This window comes from Apis cerana, linkage group LG1 (assembly GCF_029169275.1).
Source record: "Apis cerana isolate GH-2021 linkage group LG1, AcerK_1.0, whole genome shotgun sequence".
Taxonomy (NCBI): Eukaryota; Metazoa; Arthropoda; class Insecta; order Hymenoptera; family Apidae; genus Apis; species Apis cerana.
In genome coordinates this window covers 22972867-22998887 of record NC_083852.1, presented here as the reverse complement: position 1 = coordinate 22998887, position 26021 = coordinate 22972867, and the positions used below count along the sequence as shown (strand labels likewise).

Below are 26021 nucleotides of genomic sequence, written 5' to 3'. Positions count from 1 at the left end.
AATGTGGAAATTGTATCGGCAAATGCCCCACGGGGGTAGAGAGAAACGTAGTTTCCCGAGAAACGAGAAGAAACGCGAGAGGAAGAGCGTGTTGCTTGAGGAAACATGGCGGCCATTACTTAACGCTAATTCCCGTTTAATTTCGGTATTATGAAACTTTATTACAACAGATTACGCCCAAGGAGGGGAAAGAACGGAAGCACCCTCGTTTATATAAATTTGTTCTCTTAACTTTTTATCAACTCCTCTTTGCCTAAAAACTAAAAAGAAAAAAAAAAAGAAAACAATACGTAATAATAAACTTGTTCCTCCTCCTACTAAATATCACTTCGTTCGCGCGCAGAGAGATCTCGATAAATAAATCTTTTACCTAAGAATTTCCTATTCGAAAATAGCACGAATTATTTCCGCGATCGAAATAAATAAGCAATACGGTTAATCTTCGAGGAAGAGCGAGGAAATTTCTATAATCGTATAATATAAACGAAGATTGGACGCATGAGAGCGTATCGATCGTCGCGATGGGGGGAGAACGGGGGGCGTAGGAACCGCAGGGAGGCGGCTGCGGGTTGCGTAATAGGCCTCCTTGAAGATTAACCAATTTCGACGTTCCATCGTTTAATGGCACGCGTGCTCGACCATGAAATTCCTCGCGTGATCTAGGATTCCAATTTCTCGACGTACCAGCGCATGTGGTCCTTCATGGATTCGGCAAAGCCGTCGGTATTTACAACGAGCAACGTCGAGGGTATGGAACGAGTGATCAAGGGTAAAGGCAGTTACGCGTTCCTAATGGAATCCACCTCCATCGAATACGTAATCGAGAGAAACTGTGATCTTACCCAAATCGGTGGCCTCTTGGACTCGAAGGGATACGGGATAGCCATGCCCCCGAGTAAGTAATTAACCTATCTCGCCGGCGTATATAAACAGCCAGAACGTACGGAATCGTTGGATGGACGGACCTGTTAGCCGATTAAAGCGCGGTCGGGTTAGTTCATCGAGAAGATAGAGCTCTATTTCGGCCGATCAACGCGTATATTCTTGATTTATGGTCCGCTCGTGAACGCCGTCGAATCGGAAAGATTATTTTTCCCGCTTCGTTCCATGGATTTATAGGGGAATTAGAAAGATATCGGTCAGCATTCGTACAAGTTTCGGCCATTTTATGGTAAATACAGCGAACGAAAGGAACGAGCAAGCGATAATAATGTCGTTGATGTATTTTCAAGAGAAATTTTGACGGATCGCGATTAATTTCTGTCTTAGAGATCTATCTGATTTTCAGTTCGCGAATTTCACAAGATTCGTAAATCGTAGATATGCAAACATTCTCAAAAATTCGAGAAAGTTTCCTTCGAGCGTTGTTGCAAGAAAATCCAATAGAAATCGATCGATCGAAATCGAGAAACGACAAGACTTGGAGGAAACTTGACGAAAAGTTTTCACACCCGCGATAAAAACAAGTTGCTCAAAACGACCTTGGAACTTCAGATTCACCGTACAGAACGGCCATAAGCGGAGCCATACTGAAGCTGCAGGAAGAGGGGAAGTTACATTTGCTGAAGACTCGGTGGTGGAAGGAGAAACGTGGCGGAGGATCTTGTAGGGTGAGCATGCAAACACGATCCTCTCTACTCTTTTACACGAGTCGCAGAGATGCACTCGATCAAACACATCCACCAAATTCTCCGATATCCCCTCGAACGTGTATTTCGACTTTTTGCCTCGAGTTTGCCATCCCAACAAGTGCGAGCCTCGACAAAAAATTGGTAGAATTCCGCGAAAAGATCGTTAAATCATGACCTCGATATTACGATGTACCTCTATCTGTATTATTCCGGATGAATTTCCGCGACTGTCGTCCAAAATTTCTCCTCTAAAACCCACCAAGCTTGCCTTTGGATAGAATGACTTGAAATGGAACTCGTTGTACCGGTTGTTCGAAGAATGTAAAAGAAAAAAAAAAATCTCTCCCCTTATTTTTCGTTGAAGATCGTCTCGTGGAGATTTGAAAAGTAAAGTTGCGCGGTTAGTTTTTAAAAGAAGAAAAAAAAAGTCTCGTCGGTATTTCTCTGGAATCCCGTGCTTCTCTCGATTGTTTTTTAAAAATCGAATTTTTTCCCTCCCCTCAACAACAAGACTCTCGCCTCCCCTTCTCCTTTCCCCATTTTCTCCTTTCGACCTATAATATATATATATACTCTATTATAAAAAAATTCTATAAATTCTTGAAATAAGAAGCTAAAAAGGAAAAAGAAAAACAAATGTCTGTTCTGCCAACAGGACGATATCTCGAAGAGCAGCTCGACGGCGAACGAGCTGGGATTGGCGAACGTCGGCGGCGTGTTCGTGGTGCTGATGGGCGGTATGGGGATCGCTTGCGTGATCGCGGTATGCGAGTTCGTCTGGAAAAGCCGGAAGGTCGCCATCGAGGAACGGGTGAGTGAGGTCAGATAGCACGTCGAAGAGGGCGTGATCGCGCCTGAAGTAACGTCGTCTAACACGCACCTCGATCCCGACGCGATCTACCCAGACATGCCGCGCGAATACATCAGTTGATGTTCGCGCGATGGTGGAGTTCCTCTTTAATGGTCACGGTGCACCCACAAAACCACTCGGGTCTGATCCGTCTTTCTCGCTCGCGTTGAGTACGCGTGTCTCACGATGGGAGGGATGGGAGGGAGAGGAAGAAAATCGAGCAGGATTTTCCGCGAAAAGGTGTTTCTTATTGGAATTCGGCTCGTAATTCGGTTGCGGGTTAATTCGCGTTTCCGTCCTCCGTTCTTCGTCATCTCGTGAATATGAAAGAAATGTAGAAAGGAGGGATATCGGGAGGGAAAATTTTTTCCAAGTATTTCCAAATTTGTTCCAGAGTAATTCCAAGTTTTCGATCATGTTTGTATATATGTATATATATATATTTTTTCATTTTTTTCTTCTTATCGAGGAATATACGGAATGATATGATCAGATAATGGTGTTGTTCAATTCGAGTCCGAGAGGTAGTTGAACGGTTGGAATTGGATATTCGAGTTACGATTCGAGGAAATGGAAATTGAAGGGTAGAAATGGGGTTACGCGGAGTGTATTTTATGGTTACGAAATGAAAATGCAATTCGTGTGTGATAAATAGGTATCGAAGATTTCGATTATAACGGTGTCCGTGATATTTCAATGGGCGATTGTTATTGGCTAAATGAATTACGTGTAACGAAAATTGTGAGAACGTATAATGATCGCAGCGATCTGAGGGCGCTTGAGAATTTTATTATTTCCCGTGAAATAAAGAGGAAATTCGTGTACAAGCAATAAAATTCGAATAAATATAAAATATGTACAATTTAACTGTAAACACTGTAAACTCTCCTTTTGCGAAAGCAAAAGTAAAAAAGACCATTGGTGTTAATTTATTGTAAAATAATAAAGATTAAAAATATATATATATATATCTCGTCTCATCCATATTCAACTTTACCAATGAATATCGCATTTTCCAATCTCGATTTTCTCAAAAACTAAAACTCGTATAAAAAAACTTCGTTCAATTTTTTTCAATTTATTCCTAAAAAAAAAAAAAAATCCCATCGTGTCTATTTTCACACGTCATTCACAATCGCGCATTCCCGTGCATCTTGTTCCTCAATTACGACGAAATAGAATTCGAATCGATAGATTGAAAAGGCAGGAAAAATTCCACGGGATGATGAAATTAAGACACGGTTTCGTAGAAACTCGAGCGCGAAAACCTGGTACGGAATCTCGCGTGTCTACAATATGTATTCGAGCTGCCGTTTGCGTACGTTCAAGCGGTAGGCAAACAGGCAAGTATTTGAGAAGGACTCGTCCACAAATACGGATATGCAGGTTTGCGCCGGTGACCTCGTGTACTCGTAAGCAAACAATTCCATCAGCCGGCAAACGTCTGGTATTGCTGTACTCCTTTGGAGCCCGCGCTACTTCAGAGTAGTGGCAGCAGAGTAGTAGCCGCGATACTTTAACCCCGAATCCCTGCTAATAGAAAAGGGCGCGAACGCGAGTCGAGGATATTAGTTGGTCTCTTTGTCGATCGCCTATCTATATTATATTTCTATTGTTAATAACTTTTGAATAATATTCAGTTTTTGTTTATTAGACAGATCGATCCATCGTAGCCATCCTTTTTCAAATTCATTTTTCCTCCTCCCAGAGGGAAGGCAATGTTTCGACGCGACTTAATCGATTAGATATCACCTGAGAACGCAATCTTACCCGAGTATTTTCGTGTTCTGTTTTAGAAGCAGAAATCCTCGGGGAAACCGATCTGCGAAGCTTTTACCGATCTACACTAGCGGACGAACTTGTAGGGATACGTTTGATTTGAACCAAAATAACAAACGAAAAAATATATATATATTAAAAAAGAAAGAGAGTGAGAAACGAAACGATAGAAAAAGAAACTGGCAAAACTGATTCCTATGCCCGAGAAAAGCGTATCTGACCCGACGGACCTAAGGAGGAACTCCACCACAAGTGATCGAGAAAATTGTGTGAGAACTGACAGAAACAAACTGTAAGAAAAGTTAAAACGAAACGAAATAATCAAAAAAAAAAAAAACGAAAAAACAAAAAAAAAAGAAGGAGCAACGATCCTCGACCTTTCCAGTTTTTTTCTCTTATCCCCCTCCCATCTCGAAAATCTCGACAATCTTATCGATGGAACACTGGCCAATCGATATATATTATCGGATAACGTACGGTGTCGTTGGAATTTCATTAAGCAGAGAGAAAGAGAGAGAGAGAGAGAGAGAGAGAGAGAGAGAGAGAGAGAGAGAGAGAGGATGAAGGAGGAATGAGATGAAAAAGATGAGGAAGAAAAAAAAAGAGAACGGAAAGAAGAAGAAAGAGAAGAGAGTTCGAAAGGAACGTTTGATTTGGAAAAAAAAAAAGAACAAAAAAGAAAGATCGTTTTCTTTTCGTCCGCAACCTCCCCTAATTAACGATGGTGAAATGGTGCAGATATTGAAATTGGAAAGGTCAACGCGTTTGCCATTTGCTCATATCAAACCTTTTTAGATTAATTGACGACCGACTTGAAGCCTCGCAGCGAGATGGAAATGATATCTCGGACGGATTGTTGAATGAACGGGCAAAAAAGAAAGAAAAGGATAGGAAAAATTATAGACGCGGCGTGGCTTCTTTTTTTTCCTTTTCTAATGGACTCTTCGCCGCGATCGCGACTGAATCATCGTGCTATTTACACAGTAACGAACTATTTACACACGAACAATCACCGATTTTATACCGACTAGGATTAATTAATGTATAGCGTCAGATTGATAACATTTTATTGTATGTAAATATTGCGTAGCTCAAAGGAGTGAATCGATGCTTGGCGAGGGAGCGTGCACGCTTATTTCTAAACGAGGAACGAAATGAGAATAATATAAGATGTAAGTGAAATATGAGGGAACGGCAAGCCTGAATATCGAATTACGTGGTGTATATATAAGAAAATTTTTCCAATGCACACCGGAAGCAAGCCTGCACACTCCTCGGTGATCGAGGATGAACTCCGTTATTGCGATAGACGATATTCTATATGTCTCGATTCATATATAAAAAAAAAAAAAAAAAAAAGAAAGAAAGAAAGAAAAAAAAAAAACTTTGTACGATATGAAACGATAGGAAAAGAGTACACGAAAAAGTGGTCGCGATCGATACGTAGGTGTTAAAGAACGTTAAACATGTTTTGGATACGCGCACGACGTGTGACAGTTTAGTATGACATTGTTAGTTGTGTCGCAATGTTTCTTGCCTCTCTTTCTCTCCCGCCATTGGATACGCAGGAGGTGAGCAACTCTTTTCTATTATTGTCTCTATCTCTGCTACTCGTTGTGTCACAGCACTGGTCCGATCGACGGATGATCGTAGAGCATGAGATATATTTTTTCCCCAACCAACGATACTTTCTTTTTTTGTCGCGTTCGATATATATATAATACCGCAATGATGGAAATGGAATTATTAAAGATATAGAGAATTTTTATGAGACGCGATAAAAATTTATCTTTGATTCGGTTGATTTGTTTAAAGTTGTTTAAACGTTGTTATATCTGTTGTTATATACATATATATATATTTTAAACGAATAATATATATTATAGAGAAGTTTATCAAAAGAGAGGTGTTTCCATTTCCATCGGTGTTGTTTCACTGTTATTAATTGAAAAGGATAAAAAAGAAAAAGAAGTAATTCTTGTTGCGCAAGTATGATGTGATTACAATCATTTTTTCAATCCTTTGTTATCCCTTTTTTGCGAACTGAATTTTCTAATTAATTATCACTTCATTTTGCCTGTTTACAGCTTGGATGTCTCGTTTTTCAAGATTTATTCAAATAAAAATGTGCAAACTGTTGTTATATTAAATTATTTGAGTTGAAAAGATCGCACGAATAATTATAAGAAACATACTGTCTACATATTTTGCTTGATCCTTTACACTCTTTCTTTCTCATCTTATCCACAGCTTTTATTCAAATAATATTATTAATCGATGTCGCATGCATGTGTTTAAACGGATTATTTCTTTATCTCGACAATGTCAGCTTCGTGCCATGACGCGTCGTACAAATCGATCTTTCAATCTGAATCAAAATTTTCCTTCTATCGTACCGAGTCACACTTCAACTCTCGATCGGTATTTTTAATAATAGCGACTCCATTTATTAATCGATCCTATAACCCTAAAATAATTGGACGATGATCGACTGCCATGTCTTTAACCCTTTACGTATTGATGCGTTCGGTAATGGTTCAACGTAAATCATTGATTCTTTAACTCCGCAATTGATCCAATAGAACGTACCTCTCTCTTCGAAAGAAGATCGAGAAAAAGATCGCATAAAGATTTCCATTAAACGATAATTCCCTTTACTTCTCTCTTCACATTTGAATAATACCAATAATTACCAACAATATATATATATATAAAATTCAATATAAATTCTAACTCGACGCGTTCCACATCGATATGGAAAGTTGACGCATTTCAACCAAGTATAATCTCATCTAAAAAAAAAAAGAAAAAGAAAAAATTTGACACCGCGAACGTTTGCACGCGTCATCGCATATGGCTGACGACGCCTTCCGCGAAGGAAGCAAGGATAAAGAGGATGCAGCGTGGTTTGCTGGAACTTTCCAGAAATCCGTGTGCTCCGAGATGGCGAGCGAGCTGCGTTACGCGCTGGACTGCGGGAACGGGACGAAAAAGCCCGCGAAGAAGACGCTGTGCCGCCGCGAGAGGCAGCAATCGAACCTGTCTATCGTGTCCGAGGAGGGGAAATATCCGGCGTGCAACAAGTACAGACACTTCGTCGGTAAAGCGCCGTTAACTTGAAGGCTGGATCACGAGGAGGAGGAGAGGATCGAGTTAATTTTCGAGTCGCGGATTCGATGACGAACGATGCGAAAGCGATCGATGGGGTGCAACAAGGGAAGGCAACGAGGCGTGAATCGAAAGTCTAGCGCGACGTGGAAACCATCCACCTTTACCGGTTCCTTTATCTATTTCTCTTTCGATAACGTGTGCACGCGTGGTACAAGACTGGCTTTCTCTTCTCCATTTTTCCTTTTTTCTTTTTTTCTTTCTTTCTTCTCTTTCTCTCTATCTCTCTCTCTCTTCTTTGTCTTTGCAAGTGACGCGAACGAACGAACGAACGAGCATGGCAGTTCTTCGACTAATACTTTATAGAGTGTACAATCGTTCAGTCGTTAATTGGAGCTCGCTGGAATTTATCGTACCGTGCGGGAGACAACGGCGCGCGCTGTTTGAGCGGAAAGATTAACGAGCAGCTTCGAGATCCTTTGTCTTTCGTTGCGCCACTCGTGACAAGAGAGAGGGTGTCTCTTCTGGTGAACGGAAGAGGACGAGTACTACGCGGTGTAAACTCTCTCTCGTTTCGAAGTCGAAACGACGATGATTCCTCCGATTCTTGTTTCTCCGATTATGGACGACCGATTGTGACAAAGTAGAGGGAAAAAAGGGGGTGGGAGGAGGGTGGTAGGGAGGGAGATTGTAAATCGAGGAATATAGAATTTTATCGTGAAAGATAATTCGTTTCATTTTGATTGAACGGTATTTAAACGCTTATTTTTGCGTTAATCTCGATCGTTTTATTCGTAATTTATCGTTCCAGTCTTAATTCATTCAAGAATTGAAATATTCGCGCAACGAATATTTCCACGTTCCATTGAACGAATCCCGTTCAACTGCTTTCGGGATTCGAAAACATTTCATTTCAAATAGATTAATATATATATATATATATATTGGAAACGGGTATGAGGCAGAGGAAATGGCATCGTTTGCTGGTATCCTTGATAATTATTTTCCACGCTCGCTCGCGCCGATAAATTCTATTGTTGAATAACAATCCTTGTCAAATATATATTCCGTTCTAACACTTTGCTTAAATTATATTACGAAGCACACAACATGGGACAATATTTTTCCTTTTTTTTTTTTGTACTTCCTTCGTTTCTGCTCCATGAATTTAATCCCCGCGATCTCTCTATTTATTATTTGTAAAATATATATTCCCAAATATATTAAAGATCGATGTAATCTATCTTTACGCCATTTATTCCATTATTATATTGAAAATTGTAAAGATTGAATCACGCGTCGATATCTTCCGCACGATATCGTGACAAATTTAATGAATTTTTTGACGAATGTGCGAGAAAGATGGTAAAAAAGGGGACGAGGGGGAAAGACGAATAGCGTGAGTTCGATATCGATGCGACGCGAACAAAGGAACATTAAATCCAACCGATTTCGTTGTTGTCGAAGTATTTCGTTCATTTTCAAAAAGAAAATACATCGAAGAAATGAAAAAAGAGGATTAACAATTGTATAAATATCTCTGTCTGTTAGATGGCGATGTTCGACATGCACCCGTTTAATGTAAATAATCACACTCATCGTTAAAGAATTAAACCATCCACTCTATGGGATTGTATCATAGAAAGGGGAAAATTTGTTCACAAAAATACGTCTTCATTTAAATATTCCGATGCTGTAAGATAAACGTGTCCATGCGTGCGAGCGTCGTAGATGTTTCATCGAATGTAGATAGGATAAGCGATTTTACATTTTTGTTTTATGTACAGTTGATCGTAGAAAAAAAAATATCCGGTTGAATTTATATTTCTACTCGAATTTCAAAGATTATACTATATTATTTCGGAATAAAGTCGCGTTTGGATTAAGATAAAGATATAAAGGGTTTTTAATTTAGCAAAAAGACACGTCAAATGTTTAACGTAACTGGACATTTTTCGATCAACTAAAAAACGTATACCCTCGTTCGTTATTCCGTGAGATTTCGAATTTCAGTATCTCGTTATCGCAGAATTTCATCGGTCTATCCACATCTCCGCATATTCATTAATTCCGTGCTCGGTATTAATCCTTTGAAATCCGTACGTTAATTAAAAATCATTATCATATATAAATACTTCCCTGCAAATAAAATACGTATATTGAAACTATGTGATAAAATCAGAATAAAAGAATAAATTTTATTTTTTTCAACACTTTACGATCGATGTGAGATCCAATGTTCGAATAATTCTTCCAAATAAAAAAAAAAAAAAAAGAAAAAAAAAATAATTGAAAATTGGATTAAATTTTCTCATTCCTTCGAGTCGAGGCAAATTTCAATCGATGGATTCCGTGACGCAACAATGTTCCTTTCTTAAGCGTCCAACGATTCGAGGGATTAAGCTGGTTAACGGAGTTAATGGAAAGCCTGTTTGCAACTGGTACATCGGCGTTCATGAACGGACTGAGCAGTATTAATTTCCGTCTTCCGTCTCTCCTAAGGCGTAAACACGCGCGAATATCGTACATGCACAGATGCCAGACCAACCACTCCGAAATGATCAATTTCCTGATGCAGATAGATCAATGAAACGAGATTAGCGATGAGATTCGAAACGTTCGATAATATACCTTCCACGTGGCACGCGATTGTGCACCATTTCTGAAACGCTATGTACACAATGACGATGAATCTTTTTTTTTATTTCCCCCTCGATTTTTTTATTTTTCTCCTCCTTTCGTTCTTCCTTTTTTATTTTTCTATGTGTATGTGTAATGTCGACGTGTGTACACCGGAATGGAATCGTTTTTTAAAATACATACGTACAAAAAGGTTGCGAAAGAAACCCGCATGAAACCGACACATTCATCACGCGCATATACACGATATCAATCGCGTATAATATACATACGTATTTGTAAATATTGTCTGTATCGCGTTCATTGCGTTCACGACGTAACGAATTTGTTAAGAGCTAATTGATTATATACTTCTTACATAAAAGTGTACTACGAGCATAATATTGTACGTGAATAAAAATCATCGTCTGTAAATTCTCAATGGACGAGTTTGGTTTATTATCTGGAAATAATAGCGTGGATGTCAATTGAAACATAAATATATTTAAAATATCGTAAATTTAAAGTTAAGAGAATAAACTTTATAAACGATAAAATTTAATTCGATCGAGAAATTTTAATTTTATAGAATAACCTAAACCGGCCACTTTCATATCCTATAAAATATCCATTGAAATTTATTTCAACATTCCCTAATATTTTATACGTAGAATTGTAAATCGTATAAAAATTCGAAATATTCGGGATTTTCAACCACTCAAAAATTCCAAATTTCACGATACCATCGATAATTAATTCATCGAAATTTTTATTCGTTTAAAAATATCCGACCATCGAACACTTAAAATTTTATCCATTGCTTATTTTCAAACATTTGTTCCCCGTATTCCATCGCGATCAAAAAATTGCTCCAATAGATATACATTTATTCCGCGCCTTAATCCCAAAAATTCCAAATTTTATAACATCATCGATAATTTTGGTATTAAAATTTTCGTTTATTTATTATAAATTTTGATCGATCGGAAATTCCATCGAAATTAATTTTTTTTTTGAAAACGCGCATTTCATCATGTTCCATTGCACTCGGAAACGTAATACGCGTAATAACATTTTCTGTCCCGTAATCCAAAGAAAAAAGTTGCAAAAATTTTACTGATTAAAACGTGTTAAAATTTTCGCTTACTTAAAAATTGATGTCGATATTTTTCCACGATCGATCGATCCAGGTGTAACGTTCATCCTGTCTCAGTCAGAAAATTATTCCACGCGTAATATACTTAAACCCCGCGTCATAATCCCCTCGTTGATTACGACAGAGAAGTTCTACGTTAACCACGGGCACGTAATTGGTCCCCGGGAAGTTCTACTTTTACATCAATTGCCCCAGCCTTCACTCTTCGTTCCCTTGATTAGTGAACTAAATCCCAAACCGCTAACGTAACTCATTCACTAATGTATCCAACTTCCACGACTCTTACCTTCTCTCTTTGTCCCCGCAGAACACTAATGTACCTATTTAATTTACTTCGTTCCAAGACTCCGCGTGTTTCACTCTCTTTCCCCGTTTCCCTCTTTCCCTTCGCGTCTTCTTTCTACCGTCGATCTACGTATCTAGATCTTTTGTTCGTTAAATCGCTCGCCTTTCTCTCCGTTCCTCCATCCAAAGTCGTTTTATAAACGTTCCTCGTTCCATACACTTGCACTTACTTAGGGGATGAATTAATTGCTTTGAAAATTAGAATTAAAGAAAAGGAATTAAGGTAAATTAGAAAAATGGAGAGAGTTTGTAAGAGAAATAAAATAGGTGGAGTGATTAATCGTTTAAATGTTTGAACGAGATTAGATTTTTTTCCGGGTTTAAAATTTCTTTTTGCGTCGTTTCATTAACTTTTTGAAGAAACGAGATTTTATACGAAACTGATAAAAACTTCGACAGTAACTTGAATAATAGAAGGATCTTTACGTCGAAAATCAATATCGTCGTAACTCTCGAGATATGTTTTATGCTCTATGTTTTCATATAAAACATATTCTAGATTTGTGAGCTGAAAGTATGGATGCACGTGTTCGAATCATCATTCTCAGTACCGAGATATCAAAAAAAAAAAAAAACTTTGAATCATGTTTTTGTTTGAAAAAAAAAATGTTATAAAATCCGAATCGTGCTTTTAAAAAAAAGCACATTTCTGGAAGAAGTTGGTACGCTTTATCAAAAATAAGAGTCATTTTCTCCGATTTTATATTATGATGTTCACGTCGTGTATTAATTTTTTAGAAAGAATTTAACTACGTTTCACGGTAGCCTCATTGTCGACAACAACACTGTGCCTAGGGATTTCTTTAACTTTGTTCCCTTAATGGTCTGTTTCTGCTGGAAAAACAAAGCTGATGTGATTTCAACGGTTTATGAAAGCAATTTCGAATGAATTGGCATGAAACGTTTCGAAAATAAAAAATTGTTTAAAATTATCGTTGCACAAAAGGGGAAGAGAAGAGGAACGATAAAAATGCTAATGCGATTTCAGTATTTTTAAAAAACTAACTTTGTGTAAAAAAACAGGAAACAAATTTTCCTAATAAATTTTTTTATAAAATTCACTACGCGACGCGACAAATAAAAGAATTAAAAAATCCTAACGCAAAATCATTATTTAAAAATTCTTTCTTCGCAGTATCCATTTTTAAAGATCTAAATAAATTTACTCGAAATAAAATCCAGACGACGCGTTCCATGTATTCTCATCGTTATATGTGCGTCCAAGCACATCCACAAAAATTCCCGCACTAAACGCGACAAATCGTAGCACAAAGTTTAAACGGAAGCTATATCCGCTTCCACACTTGACGATGCAAACGTTCCACTTCCGGAATATATAACATATTATCGTGCTCCTCTCTTAATCAGCGTTGAAAAAAGAAAAAAAAGAAAAGAAGGAGAAGAAGAGAGACGAAACCAATAAATTTTTATTAATAAAAATAACAACACGTCTGAACTATGTTTGATCGAAAAAGTAGCGGCGTTGCGTCTAACAATAAGTTAAGTTTCGAGGGCCTGGATGACCGCCATGTTACGATATACAAATGAAATCCAAGTAGTTTGGAAGGGAGGCCGCGTGTGCGCAGTGAAAAGGCTGTCGAGAAGCGGCGTTCGGAATTAGAGTGCATGCCGCGAGGTTCGTTCTGAAAAGCTCGTATATCAAACTTCTGTTCCAGGTAACCAAACCGTGTGTAATCGTAATTTCGAGGTAAGTCTCTCCCTTTCACGCTTGTCGCATGACCATTCTGTCCTTCCGGTTTAACTCCCGATCATCATCGCTCTAACTATCGTTCGACCATGAAACCAACTTTCGTTCGTGCTACGTTTACGGCTTCCTCCTCATTGCGTGATCTTCGATCTTACGATTCGCGTCTTGCAATTATAATTCCGCAACTTTGTCCCCTTTCCTTTCTTCTTTTCTCTTCTTTTTCTTCTTCTTTCTTCTTTTCCTTTTCAACTCTCACGACTCGGGATTTAAAATCGCGAGATAATTATTTTTTTTTGCAAATTTATTTTTCACGTACGAACGCGCGTGATTCAATGACGATTCATCGTTCGTTTTAACGATGTTTAACAATGTTTAGAGGCATTCAACGTTGCCACTCCACGAAGATTTATTTCCACCATTATGTCTCTTGTTATTATTATCGTTATTTACCGCATACTATTACTTTTGTTAGATATGAATAGGGAAAGGAAAATAATATTGGCAGAGGTACAAAAATGTAAGCTCGCGGAAAAATCAAAGTTCCTCGAAGAAGAGGAGGTCAATCGTAGAAACGTCCTGTCTTTTAATAGCGATGAAGGAATTTTTAGCGAATGGGGAGTGGTGGCACGTGGAAAACGAGGCACTTGGTGGAAACGGTGTCGCGATGTCGTGTAGCATGGCACGAAGAAACGGAGGGAGGCCGATCTCTCGAAAACACTGGCCGATTGCAATTCGATGGAAATTGTGTCACAGTGCTTAAGCACCGGTGACGGCGACGCTTCGCGTCTAAATATAACGGGCGTCGTAACGCGCACTCGAAGATTTTCGTGTGTTTTTCGAGCGATTACGGCCGCCTGGATGTGGCACGTTGACACGATGGCATCGCGGATAGAATTAAATTCGATGGAATGGAAATAATCTTTTCAACGCATTAATCGATACAAATTGATTTCAAACGATTTTGAAAGAATTTCTAGTATTGAAACTATGGTCGAGTATTCGACCAACGTTTAATCGTATTTGGAAATGATGTATTTATAGAAGATTGGAATATTCCTTGAGTCACTTTCAGACATTTTCACTCACTATTTTTCTCTCTCTCTCTTTCTCTCTGTCCAACACTTAATAAATTTGATCTAGTCTGTCAATATTCGAGCATGTTTGCGATATACTCGATCCCATCACTAGTCGACGCGTTGACGGATTATTGGTGAGCGTTCGCGTGCATCGATACGCGCGAAATGACCGCGAGAATGGCTCGTGGGATGAATGAATGAATGAAAAAGGACGACGACGAACAAGCGTAGCGTGCATTTGGCAAGGGGACAATCGTGCGACGCTCGAAAATCGCACGTCGACGCTTGTGTTCGGCGCCGCGACGCTTCGTGACGAGAAAATACGCAGCGGAAAAATTATCCCGCTAAAATTATCCCCCTAAGATGGCTGACCGAGTAATAAGTCGCGTGCTCCAATTTTTCTCGATAATTGGAATAAAATTCAGGTTAAAAAATAAAAAAAAATAAAAAAAAAATAAAAATAAAAATAAAAAAATAAAATTTACCTTTTCGAATCGAAATCGAAAAATTACGATTTGCCTCGGGATATTTCATTTTTCGCGGATAATATTTAATCGTGGATCTTTCATCGCAATTCTCGGTTGTGGAAAATCGATCCTTTCGAATCTTCTTCTCGAATTCGAGGTTTCTCGAGCTTTCCAAGCTCTCAATAATCGGCCAATAATCATTTCCAACGTACTAAATCAAAATCCGCGGGGACGAGAAAATCAATCTCGAGGGAGGAGGGTCTGTCAGAAGCGAGATACGTCTCCTTTGGCAGCTTCGAATAAATAGGCGGGCTGAATATCGAAGGATTGATTTTAGACGGTTCTAAATATTTACGCGGCGTCGAGAATTCGAGCGGTGTATATGCTTTCCGGCTGGTTTACACAACGTCGCGTGGTTAAGTGCTCGTTCGAATCCCAGCGGTCTGCTCCAGCCATGAATTCGCGTGTACACACGAATCTCATTGCAAATAAATTCGCGTCAGCCCGCCTCGTCTGCCTGTCTTTGAAGCTAATCGCGGTTTCATGGGGTCCAGCTTTTGCCCGGACAGATTCGGTTAATCCCCGTTGTTTTGTCGAGGATTTGTTTATCGTTAAAACTATCGGCCAGGAATCGTCACGACGTGTTAAACAACATAGCGTGTTTTTTCTAAACAGCTTTCATCGCGATCTTCGATTACTTGAACCTGAGGGGTGTATTATTTATTGAAACGGGATTTTAAACGACGATTTCTGATTAATCAAATTAATCGATCGAATTATCTCAACTACCGATATTTAAATTATAATAAGCGATAGAGAGAATCGATAAATTATTATCGTATCGGTTCAGAGAATTTTAATGTACGAATGACAAAATTATTCGTATTAATAATTTGCGCACCCGTTCGATTCGTGAATTTGTGATTCTTCGCAAAAAGAAACGCGTTAAACGTTCTTCGCAAGATCGCCGATAAAAAAGAAAATTGTCGATATCCCGTTCTTAATTTAATTTACATTATTTGTACTTACGCCCTAGATAATGACTATAAGATGCTGGTCAAATATCTTCCATTGATCTTCCTCCCCTGCGTTTTGGGATTCCCTAAGAAAGTCCACATAGGTGAGAGAAAAAAAAGAAAAAAGGTGTATATAAATTTTGTGGAACGACGAGTTGGACGCGGAAAGTGTTTCTAAAGTTGTTAAACGTTTAATCGTATTAATATCCCCGGTTGTCAAAGTCGTATTCTCTCTCGTATCATCGTCACCGTTTCCAGCTCGCGTTCCGCAAATATTAATAGAATAGGAACCGTCCTCGACAGGCGCGACACGTGCTCACTGTAATTTCTTTTAGGAGGTTTGTTCGACGATGAGGCCGGAATTCGGCGCACTTTCGAAACTTCTATAAAGGCGGTGAACAAAGAGCGACACGTGAAGGAGGAATTTTCGAACGTGTTCCTCATGGCGGAATCGAACGAGGTCGGGACAGATCCGTTCGAGGTGTCGCAGAAAGGTATCTCAATCAACCATCACGAAACGTATTCTCCGTTTCTAGAGTATTATGATTTTTAATTTGGAAAAAAAATATTCAGTATGCGAATTGATGGGCACGGGGGTGGCCGCCATTTTCGGTCCGTTAAATAGGTTCACCTCGGAACATGTGCAGAGTATATGCGACACCAAGGAAATACCGCATATTTATGGTAGATGGGAACCCTCTCAACCTCGTGGCAAAGGGATAAATTTATTCCCACATGCCGACACACTCGCCATGGTACGTGAAATACGAGAAGATATTTTGCGCTCTCCGTTTTGAAAAATTATTTCCATTTCCTCCGTAAACCTCCGCTTCGGATCGGATAGTGTTTATGAATTTAAATAAATCCGATACCGACACTTTCCCGCGAATAAAATTCAGAATTCTCTTCGAGTAGCAGAAAATACAAAGAAAACAGCGCTTCGAAAGGTGTTCGCTTCGTTTCACTAATGACAGATGTGTATGCCAGATATTCGATCAAATCATAATCGATTTCGAGTGGAAAATTTTCGCGATACTGTACGAGGGAACGGATAGCTTGATCCGTAGTCACCGATTGTTGGAGATTAAGGATCCGAAGAGGCACGGGATATTTCTGTACCATTTGGGGCCTGGGCCGAATTACAGGTGCATATTCCAAACGAATATTCCTATTGGAAAAGTAATTGGTAAATTTTGCAGGAAAGTAATGAAGGAGATAAAAGACGCCGAGTTCGAGAACATAATCATCGATTGTTCCATTGACATATTGGAAGAAGTGTTGCGACAGGCGCAGCAAGTGGGCATCATGTCCGAGAAGAACAAAATTATAGTTACTTCCCTGGTAATAATAAAACGATTTCTTTCGTTCTCATCTCGAGATAAGGGAGGGAATTTTGTTTGAAATTCTGGCGAAAATTCTTTCGAAACGATTAAAACGAGCTCCCAACTGCCCTTTCAGGACCTCCAAACGATCGATCTAGAACCGTACCAATATTCAGGGGTGAATTTCACGGGGGTGCGCTTAATCGATCCCGACAATCCCATCGTGTTAGATATCGTGAAGATGCACGAGGCGGAGTGGGGCCTGGACAATCCCCGTCAATTAAGGGTCGAACCCGCGCTTATGTACGACGCCGTACAACTTTTCGCCAGAGCTTTCAAACAGTTGAAGGACAGCATCGAGGGTGACGTGAAGAAATTGCCTTGTAACGACACCATTAACTGGGAGCACGGTTATAGTCTGAGTAATTTTATGAGAGTGGTAAGTTGGACAAGGATTATTTAATCGAATCCGATGGGAGAAAAGGAGCGAATATTCGATATCCCATTTTTACGAATATATATTTCAGACTGAAATGGAAGGCTTGACCGGTTTGATCAAATTCGACACGGCTGGCTTTCGCACCAATTTCCAATTGGATGTCGTAAGGGTGACGGAGGACGGGCTGAAGAAGATCGGGATATGGAAGAGCACGAATGCTTCTAAATGGAGCGTGGAATGGCTATTGGAATCTCAACCTCCGAAATTTGACGTCGAGTTGAGCTTGCAGAATAAAACTTTTATCATTCTAATCGCGATCGTAAGAACAACGAAGAGATGGAAGAAGATTAGAAAGAAAAAAAATCTCTGATAAATCTATATGATGCTTTGTCTTTATCTTTACAGAGTCATCCCTATGGAATGTTGAAGAAGTCGGCCGACACGATGACTGGAAATGATCGGTACGAGGGATTCGGCATCGATGTTATTCAGGAGCTGAGCAAAATGTTGGGTTTCAATTACACGTTCGAGGTGCAGGCGGACAACGTGTACGGATCGTATTCTAAGAAGACGAAAAAATGGACGGGGATGCTCGGGAAAATAATAGCCGGTGTTAGTTACTTATCATAGAAGGAAATAAGATCAGAAGTAGTATAAGATTTGAAGTACAGATAATTTCGAAAGGTTGAAATTGCGTTGCAGGAGGCCGATCTGGCGATTACAGATTTAACCATAACGTCCGAGAGAGAAGGGGCTGTGGACTTCACGATGCCTTTTATGAATTTAGGTACATAGATCCACGAGGAGATCTATTTTTCGATTCATCGAGTTGTTGTGTACACAAATAAAAGACGAAACCCTTCTTTTTACAGGAATAAGCATTTTATACAGAAAACCGACAAAGACACCGCCGAGCTTGTTCTCCTTCCTTTCTCCATTTTCGGCCGGAGTTTGGTGGTATTTGATCGGAGCTTATATATTTGTATCCGTAGTGCTATTCATAATCGGCAGGATATGCCCGGCTGAGTGGAACAATCCGTATCCTTGCATCGAGGAGCCCGAAGTGCTCGAAAATCAATTCACATTTAAGAATTCTCTTTGGTTCACCATTGGCAGTATTATGCAGCAAGGTTCCGAGATTGCGCCCATGTGAGTGAGTTCTCTCTCTCTCTCTCTCTTTTTTTTTTTTGGTTTTCGAAATTTCTGTATAATTCCAACTGCACACGATCGATAATATTAAAATTTGTACAATTTCAATATCAGAGGATTGTCGACAAGAATGATGGCCGCTTCCTGGTGGTTCTTCTGCCTCATCATGGTCTCATCTTACACTGCCAACTTGGCCGCTTTCTTGACAGTGGAAACGGTGGTGTCACCATTTTCGAACGTGGAAGAATTAGCCAAAAAGCGGACTATTAAATACGGAGCCAAAGTGGGAGGATCCACGTTCATGTTCTTCAAAGTGAGTGTGTACTTATTGCAAGCTTCCTACTCTTTTACAAAATATATATCGAGTTACGAATATCGAGTTACGGTGTGTAGAATAGTAAAACATGATGAAACGGTTGTCAGTAGCAACGAATTTTACAGGACGATCACAGCCTCCCAATTGTTTCAAAATGTAAGAAACGTTTGATAGTAAAAACGCTTTGTTTACTGAGTTTGTATCATTAACTGTCTTTGGTAAAATGTTACAATTAACGAGTCATTTCGAGAGATTCCTCTTTTGTGAACATTTAACAGCAATTGAATATTTTTGATATCTCTCGGCCCGAGTTTTGAAAAAAACCTTTTTCAATTTTTTTGAATTCCATCGCAACATTTTATCGTAGAACACGGATCATAGAAACCCTGTTAATCATTTTTAATACAATGCTTAAGCGAATGTGTTTTCGATCGTATCGAAATTAGCCTGCTACCAGTTTACATTTAGATCTCCTTCGATACTGATAAAATCACCAATAATATATAATAATTGCAAAAATTAATACAAATGTGCAAACTTTGATAACTAGAAACTAGAATTCAACACATTTTTAACATCCCTCGATCAATTTACATTAGATTAGATAGCCCAATAAATAATAGATTTAAATTGTCGAAAAATATTTTCCCCGCTTACTAACAAGATGAAAACAAAAAACGAGAGAGAGAGAGAATAGGCAAACGAAATTTTGGAGTCGTTCTAATTCAGTTTTTTGAAAGAATTATGCCCATTCCAAGGATTCCAACTACTCGACGTACAAGGAGATGTACGAATACATGATCGAGAACGCGGCGGACGTGCTGCCTCCCGACAACGACGCCGGATTGACAAAGGTGCTCAGAGAGGATTACGCGTTTTTGATGGAGTCGAGCTCGATAGAATACATCGTTGAACGATACTGCAACGTGACGCAGATCGGTGGACTTCTCGATGCCAAGGGTTATGGAATTGCTATGAAGAAGCGTGAGTTCCTTTCCTTCATCGGAATTTCATTCGAAAATTAAAGATTAAAAAAAAAAAAAAATTCTAGACTCGCCGTATCGCCATTCGTTGAACACTGCCGTGTTAAAGCTGCAGCAAAGCGGTCTGATCACGGAACTGAAGAAGAAATGGTGGACACAGAAACGCGGGGGTGGAACATGTCGAGTACGTATACAGATAGAAGAAACTTGGTAAGAAGAGAGGAGAACTTGAAACTTGTATATAGATTCTCTATAATGATGCACGTAGGAAGACGGTGGTCAGAGCCAAGCGGAGGAACTGGATCTCGATAATGTGGGTGGTGTGTTCCTGGTATTGACCGTAGGCGTTGCCGCCTCCTTCTTTTACACTATATGCGAATTACTGTGGGACGTTGGATGCACGTCTCTACGTGAAAACGTGGGTGCATTCGAATCATTCTACGATAATTGTCCATACCGATGCGTACCGATGAATATTACAATTAACGATTAATTTTGAAATGATTGAATTTACACGCTTGCAAAATATTTTGCAGGTTTCCTTCAAGGAGGAATTGATGGCCGAGGTGAAGTTCATTATAAAATGTGACAATTCGCCTAAACCTGTAAGAAGGAGAAAAGGCTCGTCGAATCGAAGCGGGGAGGACAGTACGAGGGGTTGCACACCACCGTATGGATTTATACCAGTAATTAGAACCTCCAGTTCCGATGACAAATAAATTGGGAACGATATACTTATAGAAAGAAAAATCAATTTATTAAAAAAAAAGAAAGAAAGAAGGAAAGAAAATAGAGAAAGTTTTTCAATTAAAATCAACTTATTTCCTTTCTTACCTCAATCGAATCTTAAAATGTGCAACACTCTTTCTCATAGCCCATAGGTGTTTAATTAATCGATCATTAATCGGTTCGTTGTTTTCGCAATAAGATCAAGAAATCGCATAAATCGTTACTCTCGCAAATTAATAATAGTGAATCATGCCACGATGATACGTCTCGTAATACGTTGTTAACGGGATTTCCGAATAATCACAAATAGAGACGCCTATAGTAATCGATTATCCGTGGAATTATCGGAATCCGATATGCAAATTACTCTGAGTAATATCACTTCATTAAACTGGTGCTCCAGAGACAAGTGGCATGAGCGATGTGCGCGATTCACATTAAACTCGCGGCCACCGTTTCGGATTAAAGCTTGAAAACATTGTTTTGTTGTTGGTGCCATCGGCGCGATAAACACGGCTGTAAAAGGAAATTCACGATTGCCTCGATATTCTGGTTTTTCCGGTTTCCACCTCGTGTCGCCTATCGCATTACAATTATAAATTGAAATAATCGTCAATACGTGAAATTTTAAGATTAAATTATTATTTCTATTCGTCGATCGAGAAGTTTCCCTTCCTTTCGCCTCTTTTTATATAACATTTATAACGTTTCTTTTCAATCTGTCGTCCATGTTCGCCGATCACAAGGCATCCGACCAATTTAATAATTGGCGGCAAGAACGCGAGTAGAGTGCTGCTATCTCCTACACGATGCAGAAGCGTCTGCAACTTTGATCGGTAAGGTAGTGTCCGAATCTGGTTCTCAATCGACGACGATACGATTCGGAGGAAGACCAGCCGTTGAACGCTACTCGAACGATAATCAGACCGGAATTGAAAACCATCGATCAACCGATGAATTATTCATTACGTGGGAAGTACGTCCGATCGTCTATACGGTATAACGATTTCACCGCAGGAGATGCAAACCCGAGATAGATTTTGCGATTTTATTCGTGTCTTTATAAATAAATTTTTATGACTCGTTTATCATCCCGTGGCAGCGTGACACATTTCTCCTGTCATTGATTGAATTACGACTCGTATCCCCCGAGTCGGTTCGAAGAAATCCAAGGAAAGATGTAATGGATCGGCGACGAAGAAAGAACAAAAGTTACGATTTCGTTTTACGGCCACGCTCGTTGAAGCGAAAGAAACCGCTTTCGAAGCAATGTGATCGATACGAATAACGTATATACAAAAAGATGTGGCTCGAATATGATTATTAAATTGACAGATTGAAAAATAGTAGAATCTAAAATACATTATAACTTACAATAAAAATAAAAATGATCGAGCGAGTTAAAATTTAGATATGACTCTTATATTTTTCAGAAAGCTACGTTAAATTCGAATCTGAAATCGATGAAATTGAAATTCTCTTCAATGCATGGCGCGATTCCCAAGAATATCGATGAAGTTTGGTACAGTTTGAAGAGAGTTTTACGGTCCAATAACGGTAATTTTTTTCTGTTCAAATCTGGCAAGAAGCACGGCATCCTTTATCTCGCTTTTTTATATAGTTTTTCTTTGACAAATATTTAAAACCGTTCGATCACCGCGCATTCCCGTAGCTCAAGGTCTTTTTGCTTAATTGGAAGAATATGTTCGCCAGAACGAACGAATCCGTATGTTAAACAGCAGACGGTAGAGTCCTCGAGGCACGGTATTACAGTGAAAGACACTCGCTTCCTCGATGTCGGAAGTATCTTGAAGAAGCCAATGGTTGACCAGTAAGTTGACCAACTGGTGGCAAGTAAAACACATCTATCCATCGTCCGCTTTTGCTGGAATTTCAACGAAGACAAAGGCCGACTCTCGATGCCCTTTTTTCCCCCTTGAACGCTTTATAAACCTTGGCTTTGGTGAACAGCCTTTGGCGTGCAAATATCGCGTTAAACGTGCAAGACCAGTGCCTAAGAATTGCATCTGCTCGTCGATATTAGAAATTGCATTAAAAGATTTAGAAAAATTTCGAACGAAATCGTGGTAATAATACGCAGTGCATCGTAAGATTTTAATATAAAATAGTATGAAACTCGTTTAAATACGTTTCGTTGAAATTTAAAAATAAAACGTGAAAACAAATCGTTATTATTATTTTTGAAACAAACATAAATTTTCAGGTATCTCCCGGATGTATATTTTCGGATTCAGTTATGAAGAAATTGTCAGTTCTTTACTTTTCTTCTTTTTTAAGCGTATAATCGTATGCAAAATATGATTGCCTAGTAGATAGAATAAATTCGATTGCACGCTCAATACAGAGGGTGCATTTATCGGAACGAGATTTTAGTCCATCCGATTAACTGAACTTTTAACAACTGAATCTATTTAGTATGCGGAATATCAAACCGTTAAGAACCAAGCTATGAATAATAAATAGATTCCACTAACATATATATTTATATATATATACGTAGCAGAAATACAAAAAATATTTCCACGATTTCGAAGAAGATCGCAGATCGGTGTACAAGTATTTCATGAAACTCGAACCTGTCCCGCATACTTCCCAAACAACTCTTTCCCAAAATCACCTGGCTGCACATTAAAATATCTCTGTTCCAAAAAAGACATTCCTTCACCGTTACAACGATGATAGCAAGAAACTGTGCGAAATGTGCGAAAATAATCTCGCACATTCCACGCGAGACAACCAAAAGAGAAGAAGAAATCTACCAAGATTTGATAAAAATCAAACCGTGTGGATTCGTGCAACTTTTGCTCACATTCCTGTGCTTTCTTCTAAACTGTCCTCAATTTCATCACCGAAATCAGGAGAACGTATGTATCCATTCGTCGATTTCCCTTAACTGTCCCCAGATCTCGGCACCATAACTCTCGTTTAACGCCTCTTACATTTACGAGGATCCGGATCGATGACACAGACGCTCAGGAATCCGAAGAGGGTTGGCGAGAGTGGTGTCGGCACGACTTTCCGTGTCGAGCATAGTCGGCCCACCTTTATAGACGCACCTCCGAGGCGCCTATTCAAAGGTACCATCTTGCGGGTGGGGATACGTGCCGCTCGTGAGGTAGTATTAAAAGGCCATTAAACCGGGCCGACATGACATATGGCTTTGTGCGTATGCGCGCGACCCTTGGCGATTCTGCTTTGCCGACGAAACGAAACTGCTGCTCGCCTGTCTACCACCACCACCACCACCACCACCACCACTTACCACCGCCTCGTACAATAAAACCAGATGGAACGACCAGCTGCCAGACCACCCTTTTCTTTTTCTTTTTTCGCTCGCACGCTTTCCATCTCTCTGTCCAAGTCTCGCTCCCCCCTCTCCTTAACCTTAACTCGCGAGATAAAATTCGCGGGCGGCGCTTCAACTTGGTCACCGATCGAGAAAAAAGGGAAAGGAAAAAAGAGAGAGAGGCGGATCGATATCTATGGTGCGCGTTTGATGAGTCACGGAACACTCGAGCCGGCCGGGTTAATGGCTCCAGGCGCCGAGATGATCCTCCTTCTCCCCTGTTAATCGATATCGGATAACTGGACACTGGATGTTCGGAGGCTCATACGAGAGCCTGTTTCGGTTGGTCCAATTAGTGGGACGGATTTAACCTTCGCAGTAGTCAGGTATCTCTTTTTATTCGTTTTTCCACGTGGATGAGGCTTGCTGCCTCACCTGTTCAATGTCGTTCGCGTCAATGTCGTTCCCGGGCGAGATATCCGACGCCTTCTTTTCTTTCTTTCCTTTTTTTTCGATCAACTTATAAATCCAGACAGCAATCTCGATTCGAATTTTCGAAAAATTCTTCCGACCCTTTGTATCGTTGAATTTTATCTTCTTCCAAGAATCCGTTTTATTTTATCCTGCGCGCAACCCGAGTACAACAGGTGTTTCACGAGATCAACGATTCTCTTCGCCAGCGAGAATTATAATTCTTGGAAAGAGGTAGGCTCTATTCGAAGTAGCCAGCCGGTCTGGCATACTTCGGCACGGTTCAACGAGCGCACCCATCTGTTCTAATTTCTCATCACTCTCCTCTTCGTTACTTATCTTATTCGCAATACATTCTTGTTGCAAACAATGAAATTTCTATTTCTAATTCTCTACCTCTCGTTGAAATTACGAAAAAATTTCCCGGACGAAAATTTCCTTCTCCATCGTCCTTGGAAAGATAAAACAACGAAGGAGCAGGAATTACGAGGGATAGTCTAAAGCTTTGATCGGGGGAGGGGGGGAAATTAGGGAAGATTTACGTAGAATTCAGTTCCCTGTGACGAATCCTCCCGAGATTCCTGTCCACGAGATTCCGGACGTAATCCGGAATCTCTACGAAATGCACAGACTCTGCTGGTATTCTGGTGAAACAAGGCGCGCGTCTGTTTTTAGTAACCAAGGTTTCTCGTTTGCATCGAGGACACCGGAGATATATCCAGATTATCCGGTTCTTTATTGTCCGCTTATTTTAGATCATTCCGTGTCATGTTTCCATGGAATAGCTAGGGTCGTTCCTTGAAAACTCATCGCGTTAACCGCACGAATTTCATAGGTTGTATTATATATACTCGTCCCGATTCGACGACGAGAGGATCTCGGAACTTGTTCGCGATTGGATAGAAAACGCGAGTTGGAGGAAAGAGGGGAAACGATATAGAGAACGGAGGGCGACGTAATAAAAGGGGAGAGTTAACACGGTCGTAAAGCACTCTTCGTACGGATGGAATAGAATATCGAAGCTTTTTATTAATTAGCGTAATGCGTTTACGGGTGGATGGACGGGATCGGTGCGTGTACTTTTTGCGCGCACAGCCTCGTTTAATAGGATTTTTCCGTCCTCCGTGCCTCGAGCGATTCGCGAATAAGCTAAGAAACGGATGCGTTGAATACATGCTGGAGGAGAGTGGGGGAGGGAAGGTTAAGTTACTGTGTCACGGAAAGAAGCTGGATCATCGCAAAATCACCGATCGTATAGCGTTTCTTGCGTCGTTACAGCGTTTTATGATTCAACACACTGTCAAATAATTCCGCTCTACGTCCTTTTTTTCTCGTAAGGTTTCTACGCGTTCCTTTAGGATAGGTATTAAAATTGATAGCTTATTTTGGGATAAAAACGGATTGGATTATGACTGTCGTTTCGTCTTTTATTCCGAGAGGATTATTGTCGAACGATAGGAAGAAAGATTTGCGTCACGTAGCGTTTTCAATGTTGTTTGGAAAGATTGCAAATGGAATAGCGTGAAACGAGCAGTAAACGTTCTTTTAAA

The 26021-nt window shown here is 39.7% G+C and overlaps 2 protein-coding genes and 1 long non-coding RNA gene across 14 annotated transcripts in view; 2 read left to right on the top strand and 1 right to left on the bottom strand.

The window, feature by feature from the left end:
* The window catches only part of LOC108002046 (glutamate receptor ionotropic, kainate 2), a 191366-nt gene extending 180817 nt beyond the window's left edge, over window positions 1-10549 (top strand). The window contains exons 15-18 of one of the 4 annotated variants that reach the window (XM_017063419.3): window positions 664-895; window positions 1495-1610; window positions 2287-2442; window positions 7186-10549. In XM_017063419.3, the coding sequence (XP_016918908.2) occupies window positions 664-895; window positions 1495-1610; window positions 2287-2442; window positions 7186-7380 (699 nt within the window). In that variant the 3' untranslated portion in view covers window positions 7381-10549. Of the gene's footprint in view, window positions 1-663; window positions 896-1494; window positions 1611-2286 lie in introns of those variants that run through there. The other 3 variants (XM_062087169.1, XM_062087170.1, XM_062087171.1) reach the window with 3 other exon arrangements.
* LOC108002049 (uncharacterized) overlaps window positions 1-26021 on the bottom strand; it is an 83513-nt gene that overhangs the window by 45125 nt on the left and 12367 nt on the right. The window lies entirely within an intron of this gene.
* Window positions 2382-20777, top strand: LOC108002047 (glutamate receptor ionotropic, kainate 2-like). 8 transcript variants are annotated; one of them, XM_062087163.1, is made up of 16 exons: window positions 2382-2442; window positions 15776-15859; window positions 16091-16249; window positions 16329-16510; window positions 16743-16900; window positions 16955-17096; window positions 17214-17516; window positions 17605-17835; window positions 17922-18128; window positions 18219-18303; window positions 18389-18665; window positions 18780-18978; window positions 19740-19965; window positions 20033-20148; window positions 20233-20382; window positions 20501-20777. In XM_062087163.1, exons 1-16 carry the CDS (start codon window positions 2397-2399, stop codon window positions 20681-20683), a joined length of 2748 nt encoding a protein of 915 aa, XP_061943147.1. In that variant the 5' UTR covers window positions 2382-2396; the 3' UTR covers window positions 20684-20777. The 8 variants fall into 8 exon arrangements, with proteins under 8 accessions (XP_061943147.1, XP_061943144.1, XP_061943146.1 ...); XM_062087160.1 differs by having other exon boundaries at window positions 16671-16900; XM_062087162.1 differs by lacking the exon at window positions 2382-2442 and adding an exon at window positions 12943-13196 and having other exon boundaries at window positions 16671-16900; window positions 19722-19965.